We start from the raw sequence: 24,674 nt of genomic DNA, 5'->3' as shown, positions 1-24,674 counted from the left end.
GGCCGGGAAGGGCAGAGAACTGACCCTCTGAGCTTGACCCCTCAGAATCTCCATTCCTCTTCACCACAGTGAGAAGCTTGGCCTAGAAGGTCTCTGGGGACCTTGTGAACTCTTGGAAATTGGGCCCTTTTGAGAGGCTGAAGGCAGGAAGAGACTGGGGTGGGGAGTCAATCTTCACCTCCCCTGGAGATGGGGCTGAGCCAGATGATATCATAATGGGCAGTGCCCATCGTAGAGAGGGAATCAGGGTGGGGTAGGAGCAAGAAGGCTGAGAGGGAGGGAAGCTGAAAGACCCTCCACAGGAGGGGGTCACAGCAGCAAGGGGTACCTGCCAGGCTGTCTGGAAAACAAGGGGTGGTCACTGATGTCTTGCAGGAGCCCTTGGTAGGTAGAGCCCACCACGGTGTCCCCCAGACCCCACTATGTTCCTCTTTTCCCGAAAGACCAAGACCCCCATCAGCACCTACAATGACTCCTACAGGGCCCCTACCTCCATCAAGGAGGTCTACAAGGACCCACCTCTGTGGGCCTGGGAAGCCAACAAGTTTGTGACCCCGGTAAGTGGCAAGCTGGTGTGGGAGGTTTGGGGGAGTGCAGTCCAGAATGTATGGCTGTGGGTGTCTGGATGACTGATGGTGTGGCTGTCATTGTGTGTTTGTAATTATTTGTAGTTTTGTGTATATGTGATTCATTTGCTTAGGCATAGAACTTCTAATTATATATATAAAGTAGTACAAGATCCTGCCCTCATGGTACCTTACTACTCCACCAGGATAGGGGATGGAGAGATACAGATGATAAGAAATAAACAAGATTGTCCAAAATTCTGTAAAGGAAATAAACATGGCACTGGAAATGAAAAGTCAGAGAGAGCTACTTATATTGAGAGTGATGGAAGAGCTCTCTCTCTCTTTCAAGGTGACATTGAGTTGAGACTGGAAAAGTGAGCAACAACTAGCTCACCTTTGAGCTATGTGAGCAACCGAAAGAACAGGATTCCGGGCAGAGTGATCAAAAGTGCAAAGGCCCTGAGGCTGCCTGTGGGCTGTGCCTACAGGCATGTTTTTATGCATGCATGTCACAGTCTCCTGTAGTGGAAGACAGGTGGCCAAGTGGGGGTGTGCAGCTTCACAAAATGGAGAGGAGATGTGTGAGTCTAATTGTGACTCTGCCCAAGGAAGATTACTGTGTGTACCATCCAACACAACTTTGCTGAGTACTTACGTGTGCCAGGTTCAGTACGGTTACAACCATGTAGGGCCAGGCCCTGCCTCTGGGGAGCTCTCAGCAAGAAATAAACAAAGTGCCCAATGTGAAACATGCAACAGCAGAGGCTTGTGCTGGTAGAAGAATCAGAAAGAAGAGCTCATTCCTGGGACCTGAAGAGCGGGTCTACTAAGAGATCCAGGAGGGACTTCCCTGGTGGGCTAGTCGTTAAGAACGAACCTGCCAGGGCAGGAGACACAGGTTAAATCCCTGGTCCAGGAAGATTCCACATGCTATGGAGAAATTAAGCCCGTGCTCCGCAACTACTAAGCCTGCAACTAGAGAAAGCTTGTGCATAGCAACAAAGACAGCACAGTCAAAAAATAAATTAATTGATTTTAAAAAAGAGAGCCGGGAGGAGGACGCTTTGAGCGGAAGAGATATAAAAACAGGCAACACCGGGGCGGGGACCCACCAGCTACTAAGGACTAGAGCAGAGAGAGAAACCAGCCCTACGGTAAGAGAGGAGCCTGCAGACCATAAAGAGCCACAGGTTGTGTTGTGAAATGCGATCATAATGCTCCAGGTTTTTGATCCTGGGAGTGTCATGCTTGAATTGTAAGCAACTCTGGCCACAGTGGCAGGAGATTGAAGGGACTGGGACTGAGGGCAGGAAGCCCCATGAGATGAAGGATAAGGGGAGAGGATGTAGGTGGGAGATAAGGAGAGTCTAGCAGTGAAAAGGGGAATTGTTGAATAGGAGGACATTTTAAAAATTATTTTTGTAATTACAAAATAAATATATGCCCAATGCAGAAAATGGGGATAACTAAGAGAAGCACAAAGAAAAAGGCCTATAATTCTCGCTACCCAGAATAACCACTGGTAATTTATTACCCTGTGCCCTTTTAGGAAGCAAAAAAATTTGATGAAGGTGGTATCATGTTGTAGACCATGTTTTGAACCTTGCTTTTTCTGCGAAACCATCTATCAAGTACATTTTCCTGTGTCAAAAATATTCAATAATGTAATTTTAATAACTATGGTGTTTTACTTTATGAATGTACCAAAATATAGTTCAGGAATTTTATATTATTGGAAACTTAGATTGCTTATAAAAGTTTGCTAGTATAGTCATTCTTGTACATTCTTTGTGTACATCAACTGTTCTCTTAGGATAAATTCATAGACATGAAACTGTTGGGAGAAAGGCCACATCCAAAAAACTTTGGATATATTCTTCAAATTGCTGTGATGAGGTCATAATAATCTACATTCCCCCAGCAAGATATGAAAATGCTTGCCTGCTTTTCCAAACTCAATAGGAGAGAATTTTTAGGAAGTAGGTCAACACATCTTGGTCACCATCTGGATGTGAAGATGAGAGAGATTAGGATGATTCCTGGGTTTAGGGCTCTGGAAAACTGGAGGAATGGCAGTGCCACCAACTGAGATTTTGAATGCACAGTAGAGAGAGGTTTGGGGTTCTTCTGGGGGCAAAAATATTCAAGGACTTCCAGGTAAAGATGTCTGATAGGTAGCTGTATATACTTATCCGAAGCAAAGAAAAGAGGTCTGGGCTACAGACATAGATTTTGAAATCAACATATAGGTGGTAGCTGAAATCACAAGAGTAATTCAGATTGCCAAAAAAGAGTAAGAAAATGGCCAAAGACAGAACTTTGGAGAACATCAATATTCAGGGGGTAGGTAAAGGAAGAAGAGCCATGAAAGGAGACAGTGATAGGAGGAAAAATCCAAGAGAAACCAACAAAGGCAATATTATTAGACAAAGCTCAGTATTGAATGTTGTCAGCACAGAAAGGGATCTCTTTGCTGTAGTAACCCTTAGCCACCTGACTATACAGCTTCGTTGAGTGGAAAGGAATGAAAGTTAGATAGTAGTAGGATTAATAATGAAAGAAAAGGCTTCTGCTTCTGACAGTATGGTGGTCTAAAACCCTGAAGGACGCTCCTGCTTCCAAACAACTAGGTCTTGCATAAAAGTTAATTTTTATTTGGTTTTGGACTGTCAGTGGAGATGAGTGGTAAGTATACTAAGATGACAGGATTGCCCTGAGAACAAATGCCACTATCAGTGCTATAAGCAGGAGTTTAAGCCTTAAACTAGCTGCAAGATGGAGCAACCTAAACCTGTAATTCCCAAACTGAACCAGAAAATCCAATGATCCCTGGCTCCCTGCCCCCCCCACCCCACCCCCCACACACACATGTATATATATTCTGTGTTGGAAAATATCTTCAATGTAGGTCTCTAGGTACCCTTCAAAGTACAGTCATTCAAATCTGAGCTCATAATAAGAGATATAAGGAAACACACCACCATATGACAGAGGCAGTAGAAACAATAAACAACAGCCTTAAACCTCTGAGGACATAAGAGATTGGAATTAACAAAGAATACAAAATAATTATGAGTCTTTAAAAATAAAGTGTGAGATCATCAAAAAGAGCAAGAAATAAGAGATTATGTTCTTAAAAGGACAGACAAATTTTTAAATGGATAGAAATTTTAGAAATAAAAGATACATATGTTAAAACCAAAAACTCAATGGATGAGTTAAAGAGCTAATTAGACACAGCTTAAGAGTGTCAGTGAGGGTCTTCCCTGGTGGTCCAGTGGTTAAGAATCTGCCTTCCAATGCAGGGGACTCAGGTTCGATCCCTGGTCCTGGAACTAAGATCTCACATGCCAGTGGAGCAGCTAAATCCGCACACAGCAGCTAGAGAGGAGCCCATGTGCCACAACAAAGACCAGGCACAGCCAAAATTTTAAAAAACAAAAAATTGAGTGTCAGTAAAGTGAAAGAATGAAATAAAATTTTCCAGAATGCAGTACAGAGAGACAGAGAGAAAATATGGAAGAAACATTAAGCAACATGAAAGAAGGGGAAGATCTCACACAACTACTCAGAGTCCTAGTATGAAAGAGCAGAAAGGAGAATAGGCATTATTCAGAAGAAAAGGCTCTGAATTTTCCACAACTAACGAGAAACGAATCCAAGGATTCTTAGGTAACTCATTCAAAACTGCACACCACCAGCTTAAGAGATGACCTTAAAAACATGCAGAGAGAAATTATTTTCAATGCATCTTCCTTTCAACACCAATAAACAAATAAGATAAAGACAGGCAAATAAAAATTAAAACATTTACTACCATAAGACCTACTATAAAAGAATTTCTAAAGGATATACTTTGAGGAAAGGGAACTAATCACAAAAGGAAAATGTGAGATACAAGAAGGAATGATGAGCTAAGAAATTGGTAAATGAGATCAATTTAAGCAAAACTGTCCACAGAAAATCATTATAATGATTTTAGCTAGTAAAATTTAAAGAAAGAACCAAAATATTGGAAAACAATACCGTGTAAATTGTATATTGGAAAACAATATCATGTAAGATACAAGGATAGGAAAGGAATTTTTATAAAAACTGTCATTATTCAATTATTCACAGATGATACAGTTGTACATATAGAATCTGAAAATTATTCAAATAAGAATTTAGAAAGTCAGATGAATATAAGATAAGTCAACCACATTTCTTTACATCAAAAACAAGTATTTAGGAAGCATAATCTTAAAGTATATATCATCTGAGCATCAAAGAGTAAAACTTAGTAGAAATAAATAACAGTCTATGTAAAACTGTATGGATAATATTATGAAACTTTGAATACTTTAATATTTAAATGAAGAGGCATAGCATTCTCTTGGAGAGGAAAAGTCACTAACATAGAGATTCAATGCAATTCTGATTAAAATCTGAATAAGATTCTTTGAAGAATTTGTCAACCTGTTTCTAAAATTTATAGAGAAGAGCCAAGGCCCAAGACTAGCTAAAACACACCTGAAGAAAACGAGGACTTGCTCTATCAGATAATAATATTTATTACCAATCTATAGAAATTCATAAAGCATAGTATTACTGAAGGGTTACATAAACTGATTAATGGAATAAAATAGACCAGAAATGGAGCCACACATAAATGGAAACAATATGCAACAGAGATGATTGAAAATAAAGCTATGGGAAAAGATGTATCAGGATGGGGTAGCTTTGCAAATATGTGGGAGGGACTTCCCTGGTGGCCCAGTGGTTAAGAATCTACCTTCCAATGCAGGGAATGCAGGTTCAATCCCTGGTTGAGGAGCTAAGATCCCACATGCTGCAGAGCAACTAGGCCTGCACACTGCAACTACCCAGCTGGTGCCATCTGGAGCCTACATGCTGCAACTAGAGAAGCGCCCACCCCACAACAAAAGATCCCCTGTGCCGCAACTAAAACCCAACACACCCAAGTAAATAAATACTTTAAAAAATTTGTGGGAGAAGGTAGATTACTCAATGAGACAACTCATTACCCATGTGGATTAAAAATAAAATTGATCCCTAATTCACCCCAAGCATAAGAAGCAGTGTCTGACAAATTAAGACTTAAATACAGCAAGTAAAACTGTATAGCTTTTAGAAGAAATTATATATTATCTCCATTATTTTAGATTATGGGTAGATTTCCTAAGTCACAAAAGCACTACCTAAGAGATTAATAAATTCAATTATATTAAAATTAAGAACTTACGTTCATCAAAAGACACCAAAAAGAAAACGAAGATATAAGCCATAAGCTGAGAGATGATATTTGCAACCTGTAACTGACAAAAGAATATGTAGAATGTATAAAGGATTATAATTCTCTGGGTTAAGATTGAGCACATGTTTTGACTCCTTCCTAAAACTCCTCTAAAACTACAATAAGTGGACATTTAAGACATCAGTTCACAAAAATAGTGGAAAAGTGGGACAATGACAACAAAATTTCAGAAGCTGGAAAGTGTGATAGTTAAGTAACTGACAACAGTTCTGAGAAAGCTGAATCCAAAGCTAACAGTGGGAAACACAAGGCATAATTCAATTTAAAACTGCGGAATTTTCAAAAGGTTCAGAAATTAGTAATATTAGGCTTCCTGAAACTGAATATGGGACAGGACCAAGGCTGAAACAATGATTTGAACGCTGTTAAAAAGCTATTAAAGGGACTCGTCTGGTGGTCCAGTGGTTAAGACTCCATGCTGCCAATGCAGAGTGTACAGTTTTGATCCCTGGCTGGCGGAATTTGGGAACTAGGATCCTGCATAATGCTTGGCTTGAACAAAATAAAAAGAAACAATTAAAACCACTAACTCCCTCCTCTACTCCATGCCATAGGGCGACTACTTGCCCATCTCTGCAAAAGTCAGAAGGCTTATTTTCTGGCAAGGATCTCAGGACTGGGAATTCCAGGCCCAGCTAAGGTCAGGGTACCATACTGAAAACAGGTGAACCTCCATATGCTGAATGCTAAAACCCCCAGCAGCCCTATTTTCCACTAGGTTCTCAAAACACTGGCAGCCAGGTACAACTCTCAAGCCAAAGATTGAAAGAGTCTCTTCGGAGAGATCTGATCAACCCAAGAGAAAAGACTTATAGATACTGACAGAGTTTGCAACAAATAGTCTAGCCAGACCAGCCTACAGTGATGGCCACCCACAGCTCAAACCTTCAGTAAGTCTTTATAGTCTCCTATTCATGAACAGACAATCAAAGATTATAAATATCTGAGGAAAGCCTCAAAGGGAAACACTGAAGATATCTGTGGGTTCTTTTAAATGACTACGTGTGTATGTGCGCACGCACACGTCTGTGGGTATGTGAGCATGTCTGAGTGTCTATGGGTCCGTGAGGATGTCTGACTGTGTTTGCATAGATGTACATCTGTACGTGTGTCTATGAGTGTATCTGGGTGCACAGATCTATGTGTCTGGATGTGCATGTGTTTGTGTGTGTGTGTAAAACTCAGGGGAGTGCTAAGTCTTGGGGCCCCTTCACCCATATGGAGTATGACTGTGCAGTATCTGCCCACAGAACAAAACCTCAGTTGGCATGCAGGATCCAAGGAGCCCTTCAGCTGAGGGATTTTCAGGGGTCTAGGAGCCCCTGCCTTCTTTCCCTAGGGGAGAAGGCAGTGACACCCCACTCCAGTACTCTTGCCTGGAAAATCCCATGGACGGAAGAGCCTGGTAGGCTACAGTCCATGGGGTCGTGAAGAGTCGGACATGACTGAGCAACTTCACTTTCACTTTTCACTTTCATGGATTGGAGAAGGAAATGACAACCCACTCCAGTGTTCTTGCCTGGAGAATCCCAGGGACGGCAGAGCCTGGTGGGCTGCACAGAGTCAGACACGACTGAAGTGACTTAGCAGCAGCAGCAGCAGCAGGAGCGCCAGGAACAGCAAGGTCTCACCCTGGCCAAGAGAAGCCTCTGCTTTTTAGATCACACGGGGGAAGTGTGGTAGCAACATCACCACCCCAGCACCTTGCTGCCCGCCATGATGAGGAAGTCCTTTCTAGTATTTGACTTTGCTGGGTGTCCCACCTCTGTAACCCAGCTGCCTTTCATCCTGGATGCCTGCAGAGACATGGGCCCACAACTAACCTGGCAATCTACCTTTAGCTGAGGAGAGGGGAGCCTCCAAAGGGAGACCTTGATCTGGAATTTGGGGTGATATGATAAGATGAGGTGAACCCCAAGAAACAGAGGGATCTAGAGTCTGAACCAAGATCAGGGGAAATGTCAGGCTAGGATGAAGAATAGCACAACGTGGATGTCAGGGTCAAGAATAATACTGGTGTCAAGATGAGAGCCACAGCAGAATTCACCTCAGGCTGGAGTCAGAGAATTCGATTTTTAAAGTAGGTGCCCCTCTGGCCCCATTCTTCATCTCCTTTAGGGTGCCAGATTCTTCGAGAGTCCTCCCTGTCCTAAACACCTGCCTAAGGCAGCCAGCTCCCAGGGCGGCCAACCTGTTCTGAGGCTCCAGGTTCTACCACAGGTCTACTGCTCTGTCAGGGGAGACCCAGACCCTGAGCCCAGGCAGCACACAGTCTGAAAGAAAGAAGACAAGAACACCCAGCTCTGCCTTTAGAAGTCCTAGTCAAGGAAAGGACAGGAATGAGAACATCAGGAAATCACTCTGACTGAGGACAAATGTCAGGTTCCGAGTCCTGAGATGGAAGAAAGGGTGACTCAAGCAAAGCTGGCCTGGATATCCCTCCAGCATAGGGAGAGGGGTGGAATGCCCACCTGGGCTGACCTCAAGAGCTAAATCTAGGTCCAGCAGGACACCAAGGCTGGGGTCTCCATGCACCTAGCCATCTCTTCCCCTCTCCCCTTGCCCAGGGCCTGACTCACACTGCACAGCGCCATGTGGATCCTGACGCCCTGCAGAAGATGCTCAAGTGTGCTGTGCAGGACTACAGCTACAAGGGTTCCATACCAAGCCACCCCTACTTCCCTGAGAAATACTGGCTCTGTCCAGAGGAAGGTAGGGCCTCACCGCTCACCCATTCAGTGACCCCAACAAAGACCCTACACCTGAACCCAACTTGAATTCTGACCTCCACCCTGGTCCTATCCCCATCCACAACCTGGCTTTCTATTCTTATCTCCCCCATTCTAACTTGAGTCCCAACCATCTGGCCTGACCCTGACCCTGACCCTGACCCCTGATCCTGGAGGAAGAGATCCAGGCTCTACCTTTTGGGAGTTCCCACTCTGTGCCAAAGAACTGGAAGAGGCCTTGGTCTTATCCCTAGAGCAAGGAAGGGAGCATTAACCTCCTCCAAACAAATTCCTCCATGTGTATTCTGGGTGCCATCTTTTCCCATCTTCTTGGTGGCCCTGTTCCATCAGTTTCCCCTTCTCTCCTGCATCCCCCTGCCCCACCACACCTCTCTCCCCTCAATCTGGAAGACTTTTCTAATTTTCCTCTGCCTAAAAATTATCTCTTGCTCCTCCCACTAACAGCCAAGATTCTTGAAAATAAGAGTCACTCCTTATGCCTTATGAGAAATCATCTTTCTCATTTGGTTAGGTGTTTATTATTTGTCTCCCTATACATTCCAAAAGAGCAGAAAGTCTTGTTTTATTTAGAACTGGGCCCCCTCCATCCAGAATAGCATCAGGCTTCCTAAGTATTTGTTGAATGAATTGATTAATGTTCAATTGAAATTGGGAATCTGCATCTCCGACACTTATATTTAATGTTATTTATATTATGGTTCCAGTTACCTCATCCATGGGACACTTCAGTCTTTTCTTTATGAGACCTACCCTGTGCATTTCACTCTGACAACTCTCTACTTTGTGAAACTCCTTCCCTCCATCTGTGAAAGGAAGATGTGAAACCCCATGAGCTTCTCTGATGCTCAATTTCCTGGGTCTCTTGTCTAATCATTCTGGAAACATAGGGTTTCTCGGGGTGCTGATCTGAGCCCTCTTCTCTCATTCCTCTCCTGAGACCATTTAATTTAACCCACAACTTTGATTACTGACAACTCCAAGTCTTTATTTCTAGCCTTGACCTCTCACCAGAATTCCACTCTCCTTTAGCTGATTATGATCAGATTTACCTAAATGGCCCCAAACACTTCAAACTCAGTGTGTCCAACCCTCCAACCCGGACCCCCCAGTCCCAACACACTGCCCCACATGCACACACACCTGCTCTTCCTCTGTGGCCCCTAGACCTGCTTTCCTAATCTCTCAGGTGTGTTCTTTCACTGTTAGTGGGGTGGATCACAGAGGAACTTACAGGACAGACTTAGGTGACTGGGTGGGTGCAGCTTTGGAGGGTTTTTACATGGGGATTTTCATTTATGATAAGTGCCAAAGTTTCTATGTAGGGATTGGATTGTAGGATTTCAAAATGAGGTAGGAAGACCAATAGACTAATAGCAATAATAATCACAATAATAATGATGATAGTCTTCTGTGTGCCAGGCATTGTTCTGTTTTACATATAATAACTTATTTAAATTTCACAATAACCCTATGGGGTAGATAGTATTATTAGTCCCATATTAAAGGTAAGGAAACAGAGACAAGATGAAATTAACTAGATCAAGGTCACACACAGTTAATATCTGGCAGAGCTGAAATTAGAACCACAGGAGTCTTTCTGCAGAGTCCATTCTATTAACCATGACATTATTGTCTCCTGGCTTAGGCACTGTGGAAATACAGGAGTAAGATCATGGGGGATTGGAGGAAGGAATAGACTCAAGTGATTTTAAGGAGGCAGAGTAAGCGGACTTTGAGCCTGCATGTGGAAGATGAAAGGGAAGATTTGGAAGGAGGCCCATTTCCAGGGTTTCCACGTTGGCTGATTCAGAGAGGTTGGTGCTAGAATGAAAAGTAACCAGCTCAAAGGACACAGACCCCACTCAGAAGCTTGCTTTAGGTGGGATTCAGGCTGCATCTCAGTATCTAAGACAAATGTGGGGCCAGGATGGGCTTTTCTGGCCTAAGGGAGATTAGTGGGAGTCCAGCTTTGTGGTAGGGATCAGAGGAGAGACATTTAGGGGCTCCCCAGATCCTGGGATAGGATAAGGAGTAATCCTAGGAAAAAAAAAAAAGAATAAGGAGTAATCCTGTCTTACATATCTCCACCCCTGTGATCAAGCAGACAAATGCAACCCAAACTACCTGTGTGGCAACCCAAACTACCTGTGCAGTAACCGGTATAACACGTGGAGGATGGGACCTTACAACTGCTGGAATAAATGTACCACATACCTTCCCCGGCTGCCTAAGGTACCAACTGTGCCCAGCAAAGATGCCTGAGGTCTGGGATGGCACCCCCACCATCTGCCTCCCAAACCACAGGGTCTGACATTTCACCATTAGTTTCTCATCTCTTTCCCACCAAGGTTCCAAGGCCTTTTCCCACTTGTGAGATTAGCTAGGTTTATATTCTCTAGGAAACAAGGGAGCTCAGGAGTGAAGCTGTGCCAGGCCCCTGCATCCCAATCTCTAGGAACTGGGTGTCCAGGGTCCCAATCTCTGGGTAGGCTGTGTGGAGACAGGGGCTGGTGCAAACTCCTTGACATGCTACCTTCCTGAAGCTTGCCACCTGGCCCCTCTCTAGTGGTCTGGCCAAGGAGTCAGTGATAGGCTGAGTCTACTTGCTCCTCTCTCCCCTCCTTTGTGATGATAACAAGGACAAAAGGAGGCAGAACAAGGCCATCCAGAGACAGACCAGATAGATTCAGGACAGTCTTCCAAGGAGATAGTAAAGAGTCCGGACATGACCTCAGGCATCAAGAAAGAAGGAATATGAGAGGATTGCAGGCCAGAATAGGGGCTCTTAGCTGTAGGTTGATGGCTGACCTCAGGTTAACTGAACCCTCCTGAATTAGAACTTCCTCAAGAATCAGAATTTTTCACAAGGTCCCCAAATGATTCTGATGGACAGGCAACAATGCAATATTTTAAAACTCCTTTTAGAGAGACACGGAGACACAGAGTCGGCTAGATAAGCAGGGGTCAAATCAAAGGCAAACGCTGAGACAGGGATGGCAGGGACCCAGGTCCAGACCGGGTCCACCTGCAGCTCCACTTCCCCCACCTCCATACCCACCCCCCAGGGAGGCGGAGTGAACTGCGTTGCCCGGCGACAACCCCAAACACTCAGAGAGTTGGAGAGCAGAAGGCGCGGCCTGGGACTAGTCTGGGTGTTCTGGGAGAACCCACCAAGGGAGGAATTCTTCCGGGTCAGAACTTGAGATAGCGTTTGTGCCACTTACAGGAGGCCGGGATGGAGACAGTGGTTCGAGGAATGCCCTTGGTGTATCCTCCTAAGCCGGAGCGACTCAATGCCTACGGTAACAGAGGGAGGGAAAGCGGAGGGAGAAGGGTAGACCAGAAGGCCGGAGGGATGGAGACTCGAGATATGGAACAAATGTTGAGGACCCTAACGAGGTTGTAACCCTGTCTCGGCTTGTGTCTCCATCTCTTCCTGTCTCTGACCTCCTCTCTGGCCGTTCCTGTGACTCTGTGTCTGGGTCTCCCGGGCTCGGGGCTCGCGGGCGCAGAGCGCGAGGTAGTGGTGAACATGCTGAACTCGCTGTCACGAAACCAGCCACTGCCGCAGATCACGCCCCGCTGCGGGTGTGTGGACCCGCTGCCGGGCCGCCTGCCCTTTCAGGGATATGAGAGCGCTTGCTCGGGCCGCCACTATTGTCTGCGTGGGATGGACTACTGCGTCTCCGGGCCACCCTGCACTGAACGCCGCCTGCGGCCTTTATGCACAGAGCTACCTACTGTAAGGTTCGCAGGGCCGCGCTGTCGCCGGGCCCCGTCCCCAAACAAGCCCCGCCCCCTCCCCTGCGGGCTCAGCATCCCGCGCCACTTCTAGCTCTGCCCGGCCTCTGTGCCAGACCCCACTCCGCCTCCAGCCCGCGCGGTCCCCTTACTGGGCGCCTCCCTGTCCCCTCCTCGGGCCTCATGGCCTGAGCAGACTGCTGAGGCGAGAGACCTGCACAAACTGGGCTCAAGGTCCACCTGGCTCTTGTTTGTCTTCTGGAGGCTCCGCTGGAGAGCTTCTTGGAGGAACAAACCCCGCGCACCAATTTCATCCCGTTCCCTCGCTCGCCGGCCCTGCCCCCTACCTGGCCACTAGGCCCTGGAGACGCAGGTTCTAGCTTGCGGAGAGCCACGTGTCCTCAGAATAGGGTCCCCTATTCCTGGGCCTCGTGGTTGGTACATCGGCAGGGTTATCGTTGGGTTCTAAGAGGGCGAGGAAATGGTGACCGCGTGGGTAACAGAAGGGTCCTGGCCTCCTCGGAGCCCAGCACCACCTCCGGGGATAGACAGCCTCGAGTGTTATTGTGGAGGAAACTGAGGCTCGGGCACTCAGCTAAAGTTCAGATTGCCATCTATCTACCTGCACCTGGCGTTAGATAAGGCGGGCTGAGCCTGGGAGAACTCCAACATCCGCGTCTGCCTAGAGAGCTGCGAAAGGGGGAGGGGGTCCTGAACTCTGTCCCTAACCCTGTGGGGACACCCCGTCCCTCCCCAGGCTGACAGAGCCTGATATATTGAGCGAAACTGGGTTTTATCACTCACAAGGGTGTGGAGGAGGGAGAAAGTGCTTAAGCCTTAGAAAGTCGCCTTGTCGATAAGCGAGGATCCAGGATCCTCAATGACTGGACCTCCAACCCTCCCCAGAGTACAGCGTTCTCCGTGGCCCAGCCTGGGCGGCAGAAACCAGGCCTTGTGCGGAGAGGGACTTCCAGGTGTCTTCCCGGAGGCAATACTTCGAGGAGATCTTGAAGGGCCAGGAGGCTGGAGGGGAGGATCTCCTAGCCGCAGGACAGACACCTGAAACGCGGCTCAGGGTCTTGGTCTGGGCTGGGGTGTGGAGAGAAATCAAAAGGCCTTCCTGCCCACCTTTTCTTCCTTCAGGAGTGTGTCTCCCTGCGAGCACCGATCCGGAATGCAATGTGCTGTTATAACTCCCCAGCCGTCGTACTACCCCTGTCCGAACCTTAGGTAAGTCTGGCGCACACACATGCAAATTCGCACCCACAAAAGAAGCTGTAACCTTGAGTGGCGGGGCACCCAGGGACTAGCTGGGGTGAGAACTGTTCGCTGTAATGCACCGACGGGATGATGACACAAGGGGGCGCTAGTGCCATGGGGAAGTCAAACTGGCAACTAAACGAGAGCCCCAGGAGAGGGCATGGAGATTGGCATTGAAGAGTTACAGGTTGGCAGTGGGGCTTCAGTGGGGCTTAGAGTCAAGAGATCAGGGTGTTAGGTTCAGGGCTTGAATTAAAGGGTTCAGTTCAGTCGCTCAGTTGTGTCTGACTCTTTGCGACCCCATGGACTGTAGCATGCCAGGCTTCCCTGTCCATCACCAACTTCCAGAGTTTGCTCAAACTCATGTCCATCAATCCGGTGATGCCAGCCAACCATCTCATCCTCTGTCATCCCCTTCTCCTGCCTTCAATCTCGCCCAGCATCAGGGTCTTTTCCAATGAGTCAGTTCTTCCCATCAGATGGCCAAAGTATTGGAGTTTCAGCTTCAGCATCAGTCCTTCCAGTGAATATTCAGGACTGATTTCCTTTAGGATTGACTGGTTTGATCTCCTTGCAGTCAAGGGACTCTCAAGAGTCTTCTCCAACACCACAGTTCAAAAACATCAATTGATGTTTTTGAATTAAAGGGTAGGAAGTCAATGTTAGGGAGTGGGTATTGGGAATCAAAAATTTAACAGTAGTACCTGAGGTCAAGAGGTCAATGTTGGAGCCTAGGGTCTGTATTAGGGCAAAATGTTGGGATAAGATTAACATTGAGAATTGGAGTCAGATGTATGAGGGTCCAAAAGGGCTGACCCCTCTCTCCCCACAGATGGGACACAAGTCACTTCAAGAAGACCGGTGGCTCCCAGAGAAACAACTATGTTGTCCACCCTGAGTTTGTGTCCGAGACCTATCCTGACTACCACTGCTGGTAGAAGCCCGGGCTGGCCGGGCCAAGGGGGCTGAACAATAAATAAATTCTTCACCCTAAAGGCTGCCTACAGTGTCCTCACCCAGCAGGGCTGGCATGAGGAGTCAGTCACTCAGGCCTCTGCCACACCTCGTCAGCAGAGATGCAGTTTCTCAAAGTCATCCTGCACTGAGCCCTCCCCACCCCATCATCTCAGTAGTTCCCATGGGTGGCACTGAGTGCCCTCCTGACACATAACAGTAGCTTATGAGGGGCATGTCCTCCTCCTTTCCATTCCAGAGCCCAAACTAATGGGCCCACCTAGCCACTCAGGAGGTCCCATTCACCTCCCATCCCAGGAGGGCACAACTGACATTTCCCCAATATCCTCCAACCTAGATGTCCCATCACCCCCATATCTCAGTGGACCAGAATCCTCTATCCTGCAGTCAGAACCATGTCCCTTACTCAAGCTCTTAATCTCTGTCCCCAGAGTCTCCATCACAGCCACCCTAAAGTCTATACAGAACCCCTTACTGCCCTCCCCGACCCAAGTCCAAGGGGTGGGTTCCAGAACAATTTTGGAAGATTCCGCGACCAAGAAATCTTTCAAGTCACACAACAAGGCCCTGTTTCTCTGTCCCTCAAGAAGCAAGGTTTGGGGTGTTCTGGAGTCTCTAGGGTCTTTGGTATTTTTTCACCCCATTCCTCCTGGGTGCAGGTGTATGCTGGGGCACACCCACCTCCTCACAGCACAGGCACTTATAAGGGCTGTCACCAAGGGAAGTGATTGGGGGAAGACTTTGCAAAATACCGAGCAGAATCTGGTCTTCCCAGTCCCTAACCTCAGACACTGCTGGTCTGATCCGGTGGGAACTGACAGATCGGGCCTCCCGGATGATGGAACAAGGCTACATTCCATGGGGTCCTTGATTGGATCCAACCTGTATTGAACCGCTGGGATCTTCCCAGAATCCCCCTACCCTTTTTACACATGGGAAAAGAGCTGATGAGAGCGTTATACCAAGACGGCCTCAACCTGCCCAAACCTGGAGGAAAAAGAATCCCGAGAGCCAGCTCTGCCCCATTACCCTGAGGCTCGCGCCTTCTCTTACACATCCCAAATTTAGCCTTGGAGGTGTGACAATCCTAACATTCGGCAGCTGCACTTTCCTCCAGAACTACACTTCCCAGCAGGCCCGGGGAAGAGCCCCTCCCCCCCCCGCCCCCCCAGCGTGTGGCTGAGCAAGAGTTCACCAGGGGCGGGCCTGCAGGCGAGTGGGGCGGGGACTAGGGGGGCGGGGAAGGGGGTGGTGAGCCGGGAAGCACCAGGCAGGCTGGCCTGAGCTGCCCCGAGCTGGGCAAAGAGCAGAGAGGGGAAGTTGGGTCTAAGGGGCGTGGCCTCTAGTCCGCGTGACAATGTGGGAGGATGGTCCGACGCCAGCGGCGGAGCTGGACTTCGAGACTAGGCGAGTCCGAAAGACCGGGGCGTGGCCGAGCAGCCAGGGGGCGGGGCCTGAGGACGGCCTCAGCAGTCCCCAGCGAGGCAGCGCCCCGAGTCGCACCGTAGCAGCTCAACTTCTGCGAGCTTGGAGGGGATCTGCGGTAGCCTCCCTTCACCCCCCACTTCTGGGGTCACTGCCGTGAGTGAGCCCCGCGGGAAGACCTTGGGTGGAGGGTGCTGGGGGAGAGTATTTCCTGCACTTTCTCTCCTACAGATGAGTAGGTGGGGTGAACCTGGACACCTGAGCTCCTTTTGGGGCCGCGGTCACCAGCTGGCGACCTCAGTCTGTCCCTTCGGACATTATAGCTGCAGCATTGGCAGTGGGTGTAGGGTATTCCAAGCTGTAGGCTCAGTCACTCGATACCCCCGGATCCCTTCGCTGCGCAGGACGGGTAGACGGACCCGGATAGAGTTGCCTTTGACATTTCCACCCCCACTCTACCCCTGGGAATTGTGTTGGACAAACAACTCAACGTGGAATGGCCTCCCCTCAGTTGGGTTGGGCCTGACCCTCCCCGTTAGAGCCAGCTAGAGGCTGGAAGCCAAGACTGAGGTTGACCATCAAGTGGGGAGAGGCTTGGCTAGGGCAAACCCCCACCTACCAGCCTTAGCCTGTGGTTGGCCAGATGGCGGAGGCGGCAGATTACAGGGGTCTCCAGGGCCACCGTTAACACCGGAACCACAGTCCCTGTACCAGATGCCGTTAAAATTGCCACTTCCCACCCCCAAGAAGCCTTTCTGGAGCCAGCAGCAGCACCAGCCCTTGGGAGGACAGGCCTCATCATGCCCACATCCACCCAATGGAAGCCTGTCCCACCCCTTGGCCACAAAGCTCCTTTCCTCTACTGCATTCAGATAGCCAGTCATTATCTCCCATTCCTAAAACTTACCCTGTAGGGGTTAAACTGGAATTTTGGACTCAAGAAATCTTGCTACCTGCGTGACTTCAAATAAGTTCCTTTTTCTGTTTGGGCCACTATTTCCTCATCTGTAAAGTGGCACTGCTGCTGTGACCCCCTGTTCAGCATTATTGTTAGGGTTGGATGCCATGGTGGCATTAAGGAGACCAGCACAGGGGCCTGTGGGTTTTTGTCCTTCACCTAAGAACCTCAGAACTGTAGTAAGTAAAGATTCTTAGAACCTAAGTGTTTGAAAAGGCTTTTGAGGACACCTTGGTGGCCTCTCCATGCCTCCAGGGGTCAGTAGATGGGTTGGCTTAATATGAACGTTTTGAGGATGAGCTAATCTCTCTTATATTAGATACAGACTCTTTCTCCCTAAATGCCCAGAAGGCACCTTGGTTGTCTTGAATGAATTTTGGCAGCCTGGTCCCCCAAAGCCTGCTTTGGGTCTTGCTTAGCTTAAGGGCTTAAGGGTGTCCATGGTGGCTCAGATGGTAAAGAATCTGCCTGCAATGAACCCAGGGTTCGATCCCTGGGTTGGAAAGATCACCTGGAGGTGGCCATGGCAACCCACTCCAGTATTCTTGCCTGGAGAATTCTATGGACAGAGGAGCCTGGTGGGCTACAGTCCATGGGGTCACAAAGAGTCAGACATGACTGAGCGACTAACGCTAGCTTAAGGGCATCAGCTAAAGGCTACTGCCTACACTTTCCAGGACTTTTCTAACCTATGCCTACAGGAAGGGAGTCCATAGTCGGGTGGCGGAATTTTGAAGGCTAAATCGTGTAGGATGAGAAGAAGGGAGTAAGAGGCTGTTCTAGACCAGCTGGAACTAACCAATTTCGAGAGTTAGGGAAAGGAGCTCAGAGAATAAGGCCCCGAGATAGAACCTCACTGGTAGGGGGTGGGGGAGGATATTGTTGGCAGCTGTATATTGACATCTGGGATCAAACTTCTGATTTGTACCTGGCATTCTTGATAATGTCTTTGGGGGAGGGGGGGAGGTGAGAACCCTGAGCAGTTCTGGAAAGTCTTTGGAAGTCTCTGGGGACTTGGAAACAAACACTGGCATCTGGGAGGAGTCTAATTACTGTTTGTCAGTCTCCTCTTTCCTCCCCACCACCCCCCTAACCTCCAGCTGGAGCAGGTGGGCAGCTGGCGGGCTGTCAGTGTATATATCTGTGTATGCACCTGGTTGGTGCTATTTCTTTGTTGGACTCTGCCCTGAGGGCTGGGACAAGGAAGGGTCAGTAGCCTTGAACAGCAGGTTGGGACACACCTCCACCCAAGTTTGTGTTTCTCTGCAGTCATATCTGAGTTTTTAGCATACAGTATGCATAAGTGTATGTGTGTAGTAGTGGGTGTTTGACTGCCAGAGAGCTGGGGGTAGGGAAAAGAAATTGACCCAAGATGGGTGGGTGAAACTTCCTAAAGCAGGTGGCCTGAAGGATTTAGGTTAAGGAAGGAATGAGGTTGGTAGTCGTAGGATAGACCTGGGTGGAAATGGAATCAGAAGGACAGGTGAGACCATGTATGCCTTGAGCCTCAATTTGCTTCTTCTGAACATCATGGGGGTCTTGAGCAGCTCCCTGAACTAGGGAGAGATGTAATCTGATAAGTGCTTTAGAAAGATCAGGTTAGTATCTGGGAGCAGAAGGCCTTGGGGGGAAAAAAGTTGAAATCAGGGAGGCCTATTGAGGAAGTGTTGCAATGGTACAGGAGAGAAATAACAGTGCTCTCACTAGGATAGGAGCAAACAGGACAGTAGGAGAGTGCTGGAGACAAAGCCAGGAGGTAACCGGCCCACAGATGTGGGTGCTGGGAGCAGAGCAGGAAGGTGGGCAGGCACAGGGACTCAGTGGTCCTGATGGCTGACAGCAGAGGGGAGTTTCAGAGCAAAGAGAGGGAGATGTGAGAAGCCACCAAGCCCTTATACTAGGCTCCTGACCCTTTCCTAATGTCCAAAACCCACCCTGACCCCCATCCCCAAACCAGGCCCTAGGACTGAGTCTGGCTTCAAGTATCTTGTCTAATCTCCAGATTTAATATGGCTTCTGACTCAAGATTAAATTCCATGTCTGAGCTGTTCCCCTTCCTTTCTCCTCTCCACCTCCTGCATAGGGAAATCAGCCTACCACTGTGTTAAAGGTCTCAAGGACCTCACAGGCTTATCTCCCTTCTCACATCATGGCCACCACTCTGGGAAACTAGGCCTTCTCCAGATCCTTCCCCTTCTCATCATCCTGAACAGCCCCCATGTGTGATCCAAGGAGGCCTGATTAATTCTGTGATCCTGGACAGCTCCCTGACTCTGTCTGGGTTTGTTCCACCAGGAAAATGGAGATGCATGTCATCTGCCCCTCCCTTTTCAGAAAGTGAGAGTGTTAGTCACTCAGTCATGTCCCACTCTTTGAGACCCCATGGACTGTAGCCAGCTGGGCTCTTCTGTCCGTGGAATTTTCCAGGCAAGAATACTGGAGTGGGTTGCCATTCCCTTCTCCAGGGGACTTTCCCAACCTAGGGATCAAGCCCCAGTCTCCTGCGTTGCAGGCAGATTCTTTACCTTCTGAGCTACCTCCCCTTTCAGAGTCCTGACTAATTTTGGCAAGCAGGGTGCCCATGAGAAGGGGTAGGTAAGGTGCAGACAGAACATCCTGGTAAGAGTAAAGTCCTGACGTCCCAGTATACAACTGCCCAAAATACACACTTGTCTTACAGAACCAAATGTAAATACTATGGAATGAGAAGGCTCAGTTCCACTTCTCTCTCCCCCTTCCTGAATCAGGCCGGCCAGGTTCAGATTGGCTTTGTCGGGTGGCCCCCCTGCCCGCTCCTTCCTTAACTGGGGGCTGATGCCCCAGAATTCTCAGGAGAATTCCCAGGCCTACCCGCGCCGCCGCTCTGGGAGCCACACAGGTCGTAAGACTCCTGAGACCGTCGCAGCCGCAACCATGTACACCTTCTTGCCTGACAACTTTTCCCCCACCAAGCCCAAGCCGTCCAAAGAGCTGAAGCCGCTGCTGGGCTCCGCGGTTCTGGGGCTGCTGCTGGTGTTGGCCGCGGTGGTGGCCTGGTGCTACTACAGCGCCTCTCTACGAAAGGCGGAACGCCTGCGCGCGGAGCTGCTGGACCTCAACCGTGGTGGCTTCTCGATTCGCAACCAGAAGGGCGAGCAGGTGTTCCGCCTGGCCTTCCGCTCGGGCGTCCTGGACCTGGATTCCTGCAGCCGCGACGGCGCCCTGCTTGGCTGCTCTCGCACAGCGGATGGGCGCCCACTGCACTTCTTCATCCAGACCGTGCGACCCAAGGACACAGTCATGTGCTACCGCGTGCGCTGGGAGGAGGCGGCTCCAGGGCGCGCGGTGGAGCACGCCATGTTCCTGGGCGATGCTGGGGCGCACTGGTACGGCGGCGCCGAGATGAAGACCCAGCACTGGCCCATCCGCCTGGACGGCCAGCAGGAGCCGCAGCCCTTCGTCACCAGCGACGTCTACTCCTCCGATGCCGCCTTTGGCGGCATCCTCGAGCGCTACTGGCTGTCGTCGCGCGCAGCGGCCATCAAGGTCAACGACTCGGTGCCCTTCCACCTGGGCTGGAACAGCACAGAGCGCTCTCTGCGACTGCAGGCGCGCTACCACGACACGCCCTACAAGCCGCCAGCCGGCCGAGCCGCTGCACCCGAGCTCAGTTACCGCGTGTGCGTCGGCTCGGACGTCACCTCCATCCACAAGTACATGGTGCGGCGCTATTTCAACAAGCCGTCGAGGGTCCCAGCACCCGAGGCCTTCCGGGACCCCATCTGGTCCACATGGGTGCTGTACGGGCGCGCGGTGGACCAGGACAAGGTGCAGCGTTTCGCCCAACAGATCCGCCAGCACCGCTTCAACAGCAGCCACCTGGAAATCGACGACATGTACACTCCTGCCTACGGCGACTTCGACTTCGACGAGGCCAAGTTTCCTAATGCTAGCGACATGTTCCGCCGCCTGCGCGACGCCGGCTTTCGCGTCACGCTTTGGGTGCACCCGTTTGTCAACTACAACTCTTCCCGCTTTGGCGAGGGCGTGGAGCGGGAGCTGTTTGTGCGCGAACCCACCGGCCGGCTGCCGGCTCTCGTGCGCTGGTGGAATGGCATCGGCGCAGTGCTCGACTTCACGCGCCCCGAGGCCCGCGACTGGTTCCAAGGACACCTAAGGCGACTGCGCTCACGCTACTCCGTGGCCTCCTTCAAGTTTGACGCTGGCGAAGTCAGCTATTTGCCCCGGGACTTCAGTACCTACAGGCCGCTGTCTGATCCCAACATCTGGAGCCGGCGCTACACGGAGATGGCGCTGCCCTTCTTCTCGCTGGCCGAGGTCCGCGTGGGCTACCAGTCCCAGAACATATCGTGCTTTTTCCGCCTGGTGGACCGTGACTCGGTGTGGGGCTACGATCTGGGGCTGCGCTCGCTCATCCCCGCGGTGCTCACCGTCAGCATGCTGGGCTACCCCTTCATCCTGCCCGATATGGTGGGTGGCAACGCTGTATCTGAGCGCTCAACCAGCGGCGGCGACGTGCCCGAGCGCGAGCTGTACGTGCGCTGGCTGGAAGTGGCCGCCTTCATGCCAGCTATGCAGTTCTCCGTTCCGCCTTGGCGGTACGACGCTGAAGTGGTGGCCATTGCGCACAAGTTCACGGCGCTGAGGGCCTCGCTCGTGGCGCCACTGTTGTTGGAACTGGCGGGTGAGGTCACTGACACGGGCGACCCCATCGTGCGCCCCCTCTGGTGGATCGCGCCCGGCGATGAAACGGCGCACCGCATCGACTCACAGTTTCTTATCGGAGACACGCTGCTCGTGGCACCCGTACTGGAGCCGGGCAAGCAGGAGCGGGACGTCTACCTGCCTGCGGGCAAGTGGCGCAGCTATAAAGGTGAGCTTTTTGACAAGACACCAGTGCTGCTCACGGATTACCCCGTTGACCTGGACGAGATCGCTTACTTCATCTGGGTATCCTGACCCAGCCCAGGGCCCAGAAACCTGGTAGCCCTAACCCTAGTCTTCATGTAGGCCTTTAACCCTCAAAATCACAACCGCAGGGTCTATCCCCCAGGAAGTCCCCAACTTTATACCACCCACTAAGTGGGTAATTGACCTAAATGTGCTGGAACCGGCTCCTGTAGGGCGGGGGAGAAGACACTGAAGCACCACCCGCCCCCAACTCCAGTGCACAATGGTTACAGCCCTCCTCTCCACAGGAACTCCAGTCTACAGAAACTCCTTCCCTTGGGTGGGGGCAAGAGAGCTCAGAGGGAAAAAATCAGCCTTCTTCCTGTAATACACAGTTGGGTTTTAAACGCACAGAGAGGGGGACTTCCTGTGGTGGTCCGGTGGGTAGGACTCCATCCTTCCACTGCAGGGGGCTGGAGTTCAATCCCTAATAGGGGAACTAAGATCCTGCATACCACAGTGGCATGGCCAAAACAAAAAGAGAAAAGCACAGAAAGAAGCCTCACCTTCCATCTTTGTCCTTCTAAAGTGGTGACTTGGTCCTCTTGAAGGTCCCAAAGTGGTGACTTGGTCCTCTTGAAGGTCCCAAAATAGCCTCCTGCCACACTTAGAAAGGGCACATTCTTGGTGTTGAAAAGTGCCAGGCCCTGAGTTCTCAGCACTCGCCTGACCTGTGGCTGACCTGGTCCCACCCAGCTGGCGACAAGGGATGGAGGTACTTGGCCAACTGACAAGGAGGCAAGTGGTCCCCTCCGAAAGGCCGGGAGGACAGAGCCATCGTCATTGTCCCTCATTTGTGAAGAGACTCCTAACCCCGTCCTTAGGCATCTGTGTACACACATGGTTCAGCCCTGGGCCAGGGCCACTGCCTGATGGGCAAAGACTCGCAAGGCCATGCAGGCCAGACTTGGTGCCTTAACTCAAGAACCTGTGTGTGTGTGTTCTGTGTGTATATGTGTGTGTGTGTGAGAGAGAGAGGCACCACGGGTCCCTGGATCTATGGAATTAACACAATACCTCTGAGGCTGCATAAGCCTGGAGGGAGGGGGCAGGGAGCAAACTTGAGGTTTTGACTTTCAATCTGGTCCCTTCCTAGGTGATGTCCCTGGGACTCTAGTAGAAAATAAACAGCCCTGTCTAGATTTCTCAGCTGCCTCACTCCCTATACACATGGCAGAGGTGTGGCTTAAAAGGGAGGCACGTTAGGGAATTCCCTGGTGGTCCAGTGGTTAGGACTGCATGCTTCCACCACAGTGGGTGCAGGTTTGATCCCCAGGCCAGGAATCCCACAAGCTGGGTGGGAAAATAGGGGGGGAAAAAGACCAAAAAAAAAAAAAAAAAAAAACCAGGGAAGTGGGGAAAGGATGTTTTTATTTTGGTGGTGGTGTGCTTCAGCACACAAACTACCGCACACAGAGACACCCACAAATATACACACAGGGTAAGATTTTTCATTTTAGTTATTTTTCTTTGCTAAGAAGAGCAGCCAGAGAGTTTTTTCTGCTTTTGCAGCTGAGTCTGGGGAAGGAGTGGCTTGCCAGCGGTGGGGAGGTGGGAAATAGGGCAGGGTTCAGCTTCCCTTAACGACTCTGACAGCAGAATCAGCCCCTCATCCCCTGGAGAATGCATCTCTTTGCCCACTCCTCCACCCCCTCGATTTTCTTTGTGAAGAATGCTAGTGAAACTTTAGGAGCACTCACCCCTGATTCCAGCACTCATCTACAAACTGTGTGGCCTTGAGTAAGCTGCTTAACCTCTCTGAGCCTCAGTTTCTTCATCTATAAAATGGTGATAATAATGCCTACCTCCCAGGTTGTTGTGGGAATTATAAGCACAGATGTATGTAAAGTGCCTGGCACAAGTAGGTGCTCAATAAAAGCTATTATAATAGTTTTTTTTGTTTTTTCTTGCTTAAAAACAACATGGACTTTTTTCCAGGCTCCAGGTCCCAGCCCAGCTGGCTCCCTCTGAGCCTGCATGTGATGCCCTCTTCCCAGACCTCTACACACAGCACTCAGTTGAGCTCTGAGTTTGTGACCTGGGGGACACTGTGGTCCAGGAGAAAAGCGAGAAAAGAGACATCTGAAGTGGAATGTCAGGAGCCAGTAGTCCCCAGGAGATGGGGAGTACATGGAATTAGCTTCCCTCTCTTTTTGGTCAAGAGCATTTACCAGTCAGTATTCAGTAATGAGCCTTCCTAAGTCCTGGTGCCCAGCGATGGGATATGTGTGGAGTGACTGTAGAAGGAATACAACTAAGCTGGGTCCTGGGAAGTTCCCTGAATGGCTGGAGAGCATGACTCACATTTAAATGGCCCTCCACTTCAGACTATGCAGTCTGAAGCAGTTGACCTAACCTCTCAAGCATCAGCCTCTTTATCTTTAAAATAGAATTTCTAGGACTCATTGAGATGTGTCTGTAAAGTACTTATGCAAAAATTGGCAAGAAGTAAGTGTTTAGTAAATGGTAACTCCTATTAACTCTTGATTGTAGACAAGGACTGAAGAAAACTGCCTAAAATTTGTGCTGCATCCTACTGGGTAGCCTCTAGTCACATATCACTTCTTAAATTTAATTTTTAAATAAATGTAATTAAAAATCCAGTTCTTCAGGCACGCTAGCCACATTTCAAGTGTTCAAAAGCCATGTGTGACTAGTGGCTCACATGTTGGACAGTTCAGATTACAGAACATGTAGCATAAAGTTCTACAGCCCAGGACCAAGCAAGT

At 49.7% G+C, this 24,674-nt stretch overlaps 1 protein-coding gene across 6 annotated transcripts; it reads left to right on the top strand.

Moving 5' to 3' along the window:
- The first annotated feature begins 81 nt into the window (after positions 1-81).
- MYORG (myogenesis regulating glycosidase (putative)) lies at positions 82-23,835 on the top strand. Of its 6 annotated transcripts, none has more exons than XM_025281913.3 (7): positions 82-557; positions 8,454-8,598; positions 10,741-10,868; positions 11,863-11,938; positions 12,149-12,383; positions 13,521-13,607; positions 19,743-23,835. In XM_025281913.3, the coding sequence occupies exons 1-7, from the start codon at positions 423-425 to the stop codon at positions 21,952-21,954; spliced, it is 3,018 nt and encodes a 1,005-aa protein (XP_025137698.3). In that variant the 5' UTR covers positions 82-422; the 3' UTR covers positions 21,955-23,835. The 6 variants fall into 6 exon arrangements, with proteins under 6 accessions (XP_025137698.3, XP_044796137.1, XP_044796136.1 ...); XM_044940202.2 differs by having other exon boundaries at positions 12,149-12,378; positions 19,743-19,876; XM_044940201.2 differs by lacking the exon at positions 19,743-23,835 and adding an exon at positions 14,470-14,606 and having other exon boundaries at positions 12,149-12,378.
- The last annotated feature ends 839 nt before the right edge of the window (positions 23,836-24,674 follow it).

This window comes from Bubalus bubalis, chromosome 3, assembly GCF_019923935.1.
Source record: "Bubalus bubalis isolate 160015118507 breed Murrah chromosome 3, NDDB_SH_1, whole genome shotgun sequence".
Lineage (NCBI taxonomy): Eukaryota > Metazoa > Chordata > Mammalia > Artiodactyla > Bovidae > Bubalus > Bubalus bubalis.
The sequence above is the reverse complement of the archived record's forward strand: the minus strand, read 5'-3'. Positions and strand labels throughout refer to the sequence as shown.

Excerpts from the sequence above, each read along its gene's own strand:
- MYORG (XM_025281913.3), top strand. The coding sequence starts at position 423 with ATGTTCCTCTTTTCCCGAAAGACCAAGACCCCCATCAGCACCTACAAT. Across the intron at positions 558-8,453 it reads CCAACAAGTTTGTGACCCCG|GGCCTGACTCACACTGCACA; the intron begins GTAAGTGGCAAG and ends CCCCTTGCCCAG. Across the intron at positions 8,599-10,740 it reads CTGGCTCTGTCCAGAGGAAG|ACAAATGCAACCCAAACTAC; the intron begins GTAGGGCCTCAC and ends GTGATCAAGCAG.